Source organism: Macaca thibetana, chromosome 11 (assembly GCF_024542745.1).
Source record: "Macaca thibetana thibetana isolate TM-01 chromosome 11, ASM2454274v1, whole genome shotgun sequence".
Classification (NCBI taxonomy): domain Eukaryota; kingdom Metazoa; phylum Chordata; class Mammalia; order Primates; family Cercopithecidae; genus Macaca; species Macaca thibetana.
In genome coordinates, this window is record NC_065588.1 from 48,698,378 (window position 1) to 48,709,839 (window position 11,462).

Consider the following 11,462-nt stretch of genomic DNA (forward strand, 5'->3'; position numbering starts at 1 on the left):
CTCCGGACCCGCTAAGGCAATGGTGTGGCACCCTGGCCTAGGGGCGGAGTCTGGGGGAGCAGGGTCTGGCCTTTTGACTACCCGTGGGTTCACTCCCCACATCCCACTCACTGCCGACGGGCAACCCCCTAGGGTCTTTAAGAAACCTCTGCGCCAGGATGCACTAGGCACCTAGACTTCGGAGAGGAGGGCGCCGACCCTGGCCAAAGGGCTATGGGCGTGTCACGGGGCAGCCCTGAGCAGCCAACAACCCCCAAACACCCTGCCCACTACCTCAAAACGGCGGGCGGGTCGCGTCCAGCTCGCCCTCCTGTCCCTCCAGGCCCCTCACCACTGGGTGGGATTGGAGGTTACGGGCGGGACGCGGGGAGCTCTCGGGCAGGGGCGAAGCGGGGCGGCCAGGGCCCAGGTGTGGAGGGCGGGCGCATTTGAGGGAGGCGCGGGCGGCGGGATCCTGGCAGACGGCAGATGACTCCGGAACCGGTCCGGGGCCAGAGGCGCCAAGGCGGGAACCTCGCATGAGCCAAGGACGCAAGGCCCTTGAGGATCTGATCCCGGGGTTCCAGCAGAGGGTCGCCGCGCCGTGCATCTGGAGATGCGCCCAGGGTACCTGGTGGCCGGACGTGAGGTGGGCAGGCGGGCAGGGCAGGGCACGGGGCGACCGCGAGGAAAGCGAGGGTGGGGGTAGGAGGGTGGGGGTAGGGCGGCCCCTGATTCTCGTGGGTGGGGAGGTGGGGGACAATGGTGGCCTCAACGGGAGACAGGACCAAAGTGGGGACCGGCAGGGAGGACCTGCAGGTCCCTTGTTAGGCTGTAAACTGTTCCCACCCCAGTGACCTGCGAACCACCGAGGCTAGGGAAGTCCTGCTGGCCTGGACTGTGACTCGCCTTCCAATCCCGAGTCTGTCGCACCCAGAGGGCCAGCACTGCACGGGCGCCTTAACAGAGAAGAGCCTTAGAACGGTTCTCCTCGGCCACGCAGTTCTGATGCCTTCAGACTCTGTTTCAGGGACCACAATGGCCAGGCAGGGACTTCACCTGGGCTGACCGAGGTCTATCTTAGTAGGGTGGTGCTCCCCTTGTCTCTGTCTCCCGGACCAAAGGGTCTTGCAGCAGCCTGCCCATCACAGTGGGGATCCCACCGAGCAGCGGTAAAGCCAGGTTAAAAGGGTCGCCAGTGACTCTGACGACACTTTGGGGGTCTCAGGGGGACATTCACTGCCCTGGGGCATGGGACTGTCGAATGGGGAAGGGTCTGTGTTTCCTTTTTGTTGGTGGTGGAGGGTGGCTATTTATCTGAGTGTCTTGGGTATTTTCTTCATTTTTAATGCATAAGCTTATCCTATGAGTGCTGTGCTTCCCCGCCTCACTCCACTCCCTGGCTGCTCTCCTGCCAATATGAGGGAGCCCCCGGTTTTTGAACAAATCGGAAATGAGCAGGGATTTCCAGGCATACACAGGTTGGGGATTAGGGGAAGCAGGAAGGAGGCCTGAGGCTGTGTGAACTAAGCCTATCCCATTGCTTGTTCTGCCTGGCCCATCCCTACACCCAAGGAGAGTGGCGCTTAGTGCCCATGTCGTTGCTCTAATCTTCAATGAGCAAAGCACTTAGTACAGTCACCTCCTAATGCTTATGTTCCCAGAGAGAGGCAGGGGTGTGAATAACCCAGACAAGGGGACATGAATTCCCACATGGTCATGTCCGTGTCTACACAGAACACACTTGGTAATTTTCTTGATAATGTGGTCATTTTGTGTTCCTAACTAAGCTTGTCTAAGGTGAGTAGTAACACAAAATTCTATTTTTCTGAGATCCCAAAGATTGAAGCAGGGAACAGTTAGAAACACGGGCTGGGGGAAGGAACTCTCTTGGGCATAGGTGTTTGTGAGGATGGGTTGAAGCAGAGTGGGTTGAGAATTGGTGGAGGAGTATTAGTGGTTTCAGGAGAAAGGAAAAGATGACAAATCCCAAGTGTATCTGTTTCTTTGAAAGGATTATTTTCCATTCTTCGAATCCTCTGGAAGTTTTGTGTGTTTGTGGGCAAGGATATCATTAATATTTACATAAGAACTGAATACAGACTGCAGGTCTAATTTTCTCTGATGCTGGTGTTAGCTTGGTTTGTGATGTTTCTAAGGAGGAGGGAGTCCAGGACAGAGATCTGGGATCACTCCCATGGCCCACTTTATTGTTTGGGCCTCTTGAACTTCTGGCTTTTCCTCGATCTCTCGATTTCAGGTCACTTGACGTCTTCAGAATTTTTTCTTTCTGTTAATCCCTAGTCACCTTTGGACTATACCCTTTGCATTCTGTGGGGAATAGTTCTTTGATCAGGAGAGAGCTACAGGAGCCCTAGCATCCTTTGAGCCAGAAGAGCTTGCTATGGGTTTTTGCTATTGGCTGCAAGGAGGGCTGGGGCAGAGGCTTACCTCCCCATAAGCAAAAGGCACCTCTGGCCAGCTGAATCTGTTGAATGGTATTTGCGCACAAAGCACGGAAATGTATCAAAAAAAGTTATTCCTATCTCCCAGGTTCTGGCTGTTAGACTTTTCAATCCATGGTGCCATTATTTTTTGGGTATCAGATTTGGCATTTTAGTTTGCTCAGCCCAGATCCATGGGAGCATTAAGCTGTTTTCCCCAAGCATAGACTCACTGTGGCATCTCAGAACCACAGGAGACAGCAGACCTGGTAAGGACTCTACCCACTCATCTCACAGACCCCAGACTGACATGCAAAGCACAGAAGCCACTTTCTGTCCAAGGACTCGCCGAGACCTGGCAGTCTTGGCAGAATTGGGGCTCAAATTTCCATTTCCTGATGTTTCAGCCCCTGGGATTTGACATTTCCTGTGGGTGAATGATGTCCCTTAAGTTGAAAGTTGGCCTATTGTGATTGTTACCATGCTGTCAGGGCCCAAAGAGCTGGGAGAAAGGAGGCAGCAGGCAAGAGACTTGGAGGAGGCCCGCCAGGTGTCTGCTAGCAAACCTCAAACAGAGTGGCAGCCTGAGCACTCAGAAGCAGCCAGCAGCCTCCTGTGGGGCTACAGCCCTTTGGGCCTGAAGTGAGGATGCACAGGGCCTTAGCTTCTCCTTGCAGGGAAAGAGGCTGTGGGATGCAGCAGCAGGGAGGGGCTGGCAGACACCGGCCTGATGACTGACAGCTAATGGGACTGGATGTCTCTACCTCCGGCTGCACCAGCTGCCTGCATTCATCCAGCACATCCCAGGCCTGGCATATCTTGGAGCTCCATCCTGGGACTCAGTGGAAGGTCAGAGCCAGGAGGAGATACTTCCTGTCCTCATGGAACTTCCAGCTTGATCCAGGTCCAGACACACCCATTGACATCCTTGGCCCAGATCCGCAGAGACAGAACCAGAGATTCTCAGGGTTCCAAACACTATGTGATGGGGTAGGGGGGTGGGGTGGAGGGCGTGGGCATGAGGGTGGTAGCTATGGGGAGCAGAGGAGGGCCCTGAGCAAAGGCAAATGGGAGGAGGGATGTGGGATGAGCTATGTGTCCACAAGGGGTATGTAGGAGAGAGTGGCTCTGGGCTGCCTCAGAGGGTAGACTTGTCTTCTTGGGGTGGAGTCCATGATTGGGAGGATGAGCGCTGCGTGGAGGGGTTAGACAGGGCTGAGGAGTACCTGGGGAAGGAGGTGATGGAGGGAGCCTGCATTTGGCATAAGAAGCACACACATGTGCGGGGAAGTGACTTGAGCCAGGCAGGAGCAGGTGAGAGCAGTGAGTTTGGGATGGAGTTCTGGCTGCTGGGAGTACGCAGGGTGGGTCGGGGAGAAAGAGGCCATCCGCGGGGAGCTGGGCTATGGTCCAGGCCTGAGGGACCTGAGGGCGAACAAGTGGAATCAGACTGTGGAAGTGGACAGGAAGCGGCAGAGTTTCTGGGGGGTGACTGGGGAAACACTGCATGGGGAGGGGGCTGGGATTGGTCAGCTGCAGAAGAGGCAAGAAGGGAGTGGAGAAGTTGTTGTTCACAAGACCACACATCCTTGCATTGCAGCGGCGTTTATTGAAACACAGATTGAGACAACCCAGAAGGCAATGCACCCATAGACAGTCATAAGAGGGAGACCTAGGAAGTGGCTGGACTCTGTCCCACCAGCGCTGCATTGGACAGTCCCCACCCGCCACCCAGCAAGGGGGCATCTGGAGCAGCCATGGGGTCTTCTTTGAAATGTACAAAGGTGCACTGAACAGCAAGACCCGTCCAAAGTTCCCTAACCAGGGGCTGTAGGCAAAAGAATGCGCCACAATAATGGGCCTCTTGACTGCGAGGTAACATGAGAAGCCTGGCTGGAACACGTTAGCCCAGAAGCAGGAAGGCAGTCCGAGAGAGAAGCAAAACATGAACGGGAATGAACAGGCAAGTGCTTGCTGGGGGACCGTTCTACCCAGCCAGGGGGAGGGGCTGCTGAAGAGGGACTTTCTCCCTGATTCTCGGGTTGTGGCTGGATGGTTAGGATGGCGCCTCCACCCAGGAGGTGGAGTTTCCCTGCTGACCACTACGCTGGGGGACTGGTCTTGTCCCTGAGAACTTGGGGAATAATGCAAATTGGCTACAGGTGTTTTGGAGCTAAGTAGGAGTTGAGTGAAGGGCTGGGAACGCCTCTGTAAATGCTGCTAGGAGGACAACTAGGACACATGTCCCTAGCATGAGAAGGTGCAGGGGAGCGGCCTGAGGGTCTTTCCCTCTGTAGGAACATCCGGAAGATTCTGGAAGCAAGCACACATTTTACATTCACATGCCATTCAGTGCAGTGATGCAGGCAGGTAGGCGGTTGGCAGGAAGCCCTGGCTCCATGACTCTACTAGGCAAAGCGGACAGACCGGCTACTCCCGCAGCTGAAGCTGGAGGAGCGAGGCTGGCAGGGGGCACAGGAGTCAGGGGCCATCACTGTGAAGCTGCCCCCTATGGCTGAGGGGCCAGAAGTGATCTGGCGCCCTGGGGTGGTGCTATAGGAGAGGCCCCCAGAGGAGACTCCGCCACGGGAGCTGCTGACACCTGTGGAGAGAGGAGACATGGAGGGGTGAGCAGCTCCCTGCGATCTCACCTACCCTACAACAAGCCCCAGGGCACTGCAGGAGCTGCCTCCCTCTGCAAGGAATTGGTGGTCAACAACGCAGGTCCTGTTCCTGAGACGCACAGTCCATCTAGGGGACTGTGGCAGGAAGGAAGTGAGGACCCCTGGACCCCGGGGAGCAAAGCTTCCAGGTCGCAGGTCCATGGCCTATAGCTCACTGTCAACACTAGTGAAGAGCACTCAGCTCTGCTTTCTCTAACACCCGTCATGGTCCCCACTGAGGAGCCAGGGGAGGGTGAAACAGTTGGGGGAACACTTGAGGCTCCATGGGTTAGGCCAATGAGTTCAGCTTTTCCATCAAAAAAGCCATTTTTCTAGGAGAATTTCAGGCAGATACTCACAGACATTCACGGAGCCCACACCTTCACACAGCCTAGGGAGAAGGAAAACTCTGTTAGTTGCAGACACTGAGTTGGATTCCTTGAGACTGATGGTTGCTTGGGGACAGAGAGGGTTATCCTGTGTACAGAGTCTACCCCTGAGAGGGAAGAAGGGCTCCCTCAAATCTGCATTACATGCTTGCTTTCTTTGCTGGTTTTAACCATGAGGACAAGGCTGTCTGATTTTCAGCAGCAGCAGGTAAGATTATGAACAGTGCCCCTAGTTTGAGTGATGGTGACCAGCCTGCATGGTGCCAATCAAGCTCACAGGAAGGAGAGTTGAATCAGATACAGCAGGGTATGAAAGGACTTTGTGGTTAATGAAGAGCTAAATGCATATAGAAGTGCATCATCATCATAACACACAGGCCTATGTGGCAGGCCACGCAGCAGCTTCAGTAGGAAGCTATTCAACAAGGACGGATTTGGGAGGCATGAGACTTGGATGCAGGTCCCAGCTCTTCTGCTTATTAACTGCGCAGCCGTGATAAAGGCATTGAATTCTGAGCCTACTTCTTTATCTTTACATGGGAAAAATCATACCTATCTTATTGGATTGTGAAGATTATAAAATAAACACTTAGCACAGGTCGAGCACAGAAGCATTCAGTTAGCATTATTATTATTGGAGCTATTGTACTAGCCATGGCCAGAGTTGTAGCTCACACTCAGCTCAAGGAAATTCACTCCTGGAGGACCACAGCCTCCACCTCTGAAACCCCACAAAGTCCTCTTAGCCCCACCTGTGTTCCTCGCCCTCCAGCAGGCGCCTGTAGGTGGCGATCTCGATGTCCAGGCCCAGCTTGGAGTTCATCACCTCCTGGTACTCCTTGAGCAGGCAGGCCATGTCCTGCTTGGCCTTCTGCAGGGCACCCTCCAGCTCGGCCAGCTTGCAGCGGGCATCACTGAGGGCCGCCTCACCCTGCTGTTCTGCCTCGGCCACAGCAGCCTCCAGCTTGGCACGCTATCAGGGTGGAGATATGAGGGCCAGGATGAGAGAGAGAAGGCACAGCTTGGCTCGCCCAAGCTGATGGAGCTAGGGCAGGGAGAGGAGGGTCCTGGAGAGAAGGTTGGCCTATGGCCAGGTAGTTAATGGGCCTGTGAACACAAGGGAGGAGATGGGTGGGCTTTTCACCATCTCTCCTTGATGGCAGTCACAGGGTGGCCAAGGAAGGGGCTGGATCCTCCTTTTGGAAGTTAGTGACATGGCCTGAGTGCTATGAAATATGATAGAGCCCTTGCCCTCCTTCTGGGTCCCTGCTTCCTCATGGGCACAATGTGAGGCCTGATTAAGGGCCAGGTGCTGCAGCCTGCCCGTGCTGAATATTTGAATCCTCCACAGACCCCACCTGGCACTTCGCATTCTCAATCTCGGCCGTCAGCCTCTGGATCATGCGGTTCAGCTCGTTGATCTCCTCCTTGGTGCGGCGCAGGGTCTCCCCATGCCTGATCACCGTGGCCTTCATCTCCTCACACTGGGGGAAGTAGAGATGCTCATGAGGCTCAGGGTGGGACCTCCCATCCATTCAGGGCGCCATGGATGATTGTGCAGGTTGTACAGTGCTCAGCCTGTGCAACCACACATGGCAGTCCTGCCCGGCCACCCTAACCTGAGAACTATTGGACTTTTTCGTACTGTCCTCATGGATCAGAATTCCCAGGCAAGAGAAGCCTTTTCTAATAGATGCCTCACATCCCTCCCACTGCCATGCTTAGCAGGCAGGTGTCCTGTGCCACTCACCTTGCTACGGTACCAGGACTCAGCCTCGGCCCGGCTGCGGCTGGCAACATCGTCATACTGAGCCTTGATCTCAGCGACGATGCAGTCCATGTTCAGGTCTCGGCTGTTGTCCATCTTGACTATGACCGAGGTGTCTGAGATGTGGGCTTGGAGAACACGGATCTCCTGTGGGGCCAACAGCCAGTGCATTTGCTTCTGGTGCCTGATCTGGGCCATATGATCCACCCCAGGGGGCAATGTCCACTCCCTAGACCAGGCACTGGTCATGAAGGTTACATGACTTCTGTTCCTACCACCCTCGCTCATGCACAGGCTCCTTACAAACAACAAAGCTGAAAGGGGCTGTAGAGGCCATCTGGGAACAGTGTCTGCCTTAAAAGTGGGAAAACTGAGGCCCAGAGGGTGAAAAAGGTCTGATCCAAAGTCACCCAGCAGGGGAGTTGGGGTTTGGATGCCAGGATGAGTTATTAGTCCATTAATGAGGACCATGCCCTATGTGCAAAGTCATCCTGACCCCCACCACACATGCACACTCTGGTGCCCATCTCTAGACTGGCACTCACACAGGCAGCACACCAACACGCAGAGGTCACAGACACAGAGCAGCCCAAGAACATGTATACCCCATGCTCCTCACACACATGAACTTGGACATGGCCTCTGTATTGTGGGCCCGTGGCACGTATGTGCAAGCTCTTTTCACACTTACATTGCACATTGGCAAACATAGGCACACACATGCACCCTTGCCTCACTGCTCCTCTGTCTCCAAAACACCTCTCCACCTTCCCTGGCTGGGTGGCAGGTGCCCCCTTACCTCTTCATAGAGGCGCCTCAGGAAGCTAGACTCTTCCACCAGGGCCTCCACATTGGCCTCCAGGTCTGATTTCCGCAGGTAGGCGCAGTCCACGTCCTGGCAGTGGGACAAAGAGGAGGGGACATGCATGTGAGAGGAGACCAAAGGAAGGTGCCTTTGGTCAGTGTGGTGACACTGCCCCTCGCTGGAGTTTGCACTGATGGGCCCCCCTCCTCCTTGCCCCATGACCAGCCCCTCACCTTCTTTAGAACCACAAACTCATTCTCTGCCGTGGCTCTCAGGGCCACCTCCTCTTCATACCTGGGTGTGGGAAAGAGAGGGCTGGAGCTGAGAAATTGGACCTTGAATACCATCCCAACTCCTGGGCAAGTTCTTCAGGGGATTGAAAAGGGGTTAATCCCCTCCAGATGTTGTCTTGGCCCCTCCAGGATCGATTCTCTGTATTATTCATGGGCTAGCCCTTGTCCCAGCCTGGCTTTGTTCCACCGCAGTGCTTCTGCCTCTGAGATGGGGTTGGGAATGCACATTCCTTCCCCCAAGTCTAAAATCATCTGTGCATCCTAGGTCCCAAGAGAGCTGGTTCCATTGGCAGGGAGATCACAGAGCCCATGTCATAAAGGTAAGCTGAGAAGGGTAGGGACATACAGAGTGTCAGAATTCCACTGGATTTCCTCTCTTCATTCCCCGGAAGTAGCTCTAAGGCTCACAGGGGTGGAGTCTTAGAGGTGAATCCCAGGAATCTGAAGACATCTAGGCCCCACTGAATATCTGCTCTGGGTTCCAGGCAGCCTGCTATTGGAATCTGAAAGAATCTGTGGCAAGAGGGCTATGGGCAGAGCCTCCCAGCATTCTCTCTGAGTTTCCCCTGAGTCTCCCCAGCTTGCTGCACTCACTTCTTCTTGTAGCCCTCCAGCACCTCCTGCACGTGGTTGAGTTCTGAGGCCAGCCTCCCGCTGTCGGCCTCCACGCACTCGGCCTCCCGCCGCAGAGTCTCAATGTAGCCACTGAACAGTGGCTCCAGGTTGCTCTCGCAGCAGCGCTGGTTCTGGTAGAACTGCCATTTGGTCTCCAGCAGCTTGTTCTGCTGCTCCAGGAAGCGCACCTGCCATTCAGGTGGAGAGAAGAGGGTCAGAGGGAGCCTAGCGCAAGGCGCCTGGTTTCCCACAGCTCTCTCTGCCCTCAGGTGCTGGCTGAATGGGCTGAGCCATAAAGCTGAGTGTCTGCGGCTCCAGGGGCCCATTCCCAGGCCCCCAGGGAGGCAGTTGTGGGTGCGAGGGAAAGCAACCTGACTCAAAGCCAAAGATCTGTTTCAAGTCCCAGTTTTGATACTTTAAAGGGCAAGTTGTTTAACCTCCTGGGGCTCAGTTTTCTCCTTTCTAAAATGGAGCGAATAGTGCCTGTCTTAGCACTCTTGTGAAGATTGAACAAGTTAATGCGTATCAAGTGCTTAGAACAGTCCCTGACACGTAGTAAATGCTCAGTGTATTTAACTATTATTATAATTACCAGTTGTCCTTCACTTGTTCATATACGCAACAAACACTTATTAAATATTTACTACTTAGTGCCAAGGCCTGTGCTAAGATATACATATCCATGTCTAATATCTGTGTCTATGTCTATATCATCTAACAATTCCATCCAATTATCACAGCCCTGTGGGATGTAGATATTACTTAACCCATGTTGCACATGGGGAAATTGAGACTCCAAGGTATGAAATGCCCAGCTCATGGTAAGTGATAGTCTTACCATGAGACAGGCATGCTCTGCCTGCCCCTACAGCATGTCTGAGCTGCTCATATATACACCCACTCAGCTCCAAGTTGCTGTCTGATAAGTGGAGATGCTGATACCCACCCCAGACCATCACTGTGAGGATAGACTCAGATTACTAAAGAAAGAGTGAAAACGGGAAGGTCACTGCATCTGCCCCCAAACCCTGATCCTAGACCCTCAAAGCTGGTCCTTCTGCTCTGCTAGAGGCCTGTGGACACAGGAGGAGCCTGTGAAGGAGGCTCCCAGCTTCCCCCTACAAACCTTTCTTGAGCAGCAGACTCACAGCTATGCAGAGTTCTCCACACTCTGGCTGCATTAGGGGGCCTCCTCCTGCCAGCCTGGCCACCTCCCCATCTGCATTTCGGCTCTCTCTCATGAAGGGGCTGCCAGGCCTGGGTTGGCTGTTACACCTCCTCACCTACCACTGTCCTTGGAAAATAATGATAATAGCAGCTAACATGTATTGAGTGCTATTTGCCATTATGTTTCATGCATGGACTCATTAATCCTCACAGGTGGATGAGGCAGGTCCTGTTATCCAGCAGAGTAACCTGCCTGGGGTCTCACATGCTGAGTGATGCAGGAAGGACTTGGGGGAGGCAGCGTGGCTCTGGGCATTACCTCAGCCCCTTCACGGGCTGCCTGGCTAGGAGCCACAAGGCCTTTTGGTCTCCCCGTTATCTCCCACTCTTCCAGCATCTGCTGCCCAGTCTGGTTTTTCAGACACAGTTCTGATAGTCCTATGTCATCTTGGCTCAAGAAACACACTCAAACACATATACACACTCACATGCATACACACACACATATGCTCACACGTGTACCCACACTCACACATATACACACACCACACACACACACATACACGCACACACACCGCTACACACACACGCACACACACACATGCACACACACATACTTTGGATCACAGGCTCAATTTCTAGACCACACCTGAACCTCATTAAATACTGCGGGAATTAAGTGATGAAAACTGACCCTTCCACCTGTATGGGTCTGCACGTCATTCCCTCTGCTGCCTCAAACCGGCAGCCATCCTGTCTCCTCAGCAGACTGGGACCTCGCCAAGGGAGGGCAGGGCTGGAGGCTTCTCTGGACCGTCTTAGGCCTCACCCACCTTGTCGATGAAGGCTGCGAACCTGCTGTTGAGGGACTTGATCTGCTCCTTCTCCTCCTGCTTCACACACTGCGCGTTGGGGTCAATCTCCAGGTTGAGGGGCGTGAGGAGGCTCTCATTGACAGACACGGTAGTGATGCATGGGGGGCTGGGCCCGCACACGCCCCCGGAGCGGTAGCCAAAGCTGCGTCCGCAGGAGCCGGCGCGGAAGCCACCCACAGCTATCCGGGGCCCGCAGGAGCCCAGGTTGCAGAGGCTGCGGCTGCCGAAGCCCGTCAGCCCCCGGTAGCAGGACACCCCTCGGTAGGGGGCGGCGCTGATGCAGCAGCGGTTGCCAGTTTTAGGGGCCACAGCTGAGCAGGAGCTGAAGTTCCTGGTGACCCCGCATCCTGAGCTGATCCTGTAGGAGCGGCACGACATCGTGTGAGGCTGAGCAGAGTCTGAGAGGCAGCGGAAGGCGGTGCGGGCGGCAGAGTGCGAGGCTCAGGATCCTTCTGGTCTCTCTG

General features: G+C 54.7%; 1 protein-coding gene across 2 annotated transcripts; it reads right to left on the bottom strand.

Annotated features, from left to right (window-relative positions):
* Positions 1 to 4,012: 4,012 nt before the first annotated feature.
* On the bottom strand, positions 4,013 to 11,452 carry LOC126931047 (keratin, type II cuticular Hb5). 2 transcript variants are annotated; one of them, XM_050748761.1, is made up of 9 exons: positions 10,957 to 11,452; positions 8,936 to 9,144; positions 8,282 to 8,342; positions 8,043 to 8,138; positions 7,226 to 7,390; positions 6,834 to 6,959; positions 6,228 to 6,448; positions 5,446 to 5,477; positions 4,013 to 5,025 (listed from the first exon to the last, which is right to left on the bottom strand). In XM_050748761.1, the coding sequence occupies exons 1-9, from the start codon at positions 11,374 to 11,376 to the stop codon at positions 4,832 to 4,834; spliced, it is 1,524 nt and encodes a 507-aa protein (XP_050604718.1). In that variant the 5' UTR covers positions 11,377 to 11,452; the 3' UTR covers positions 4,013 to 4,831. The 2 variants fall into 2 exon arrangements, with proteins under 2 accessions (XP_050604718.1, XP_050604719.1); XM_050748762.1 differs by lacking the exons at positions 8,282 to 8,342; positions 8,936 to 9,144; positions 10,957 to 11,452 and adding an exon at positions 8,362 to 8,395 and having other exon boundaries at positions 4,760 to 5,025; positions 8,043 to 8,158.
* Between the last annotated feature and the right edge of the window lie 10 nt (positions 11,453 to 11,462).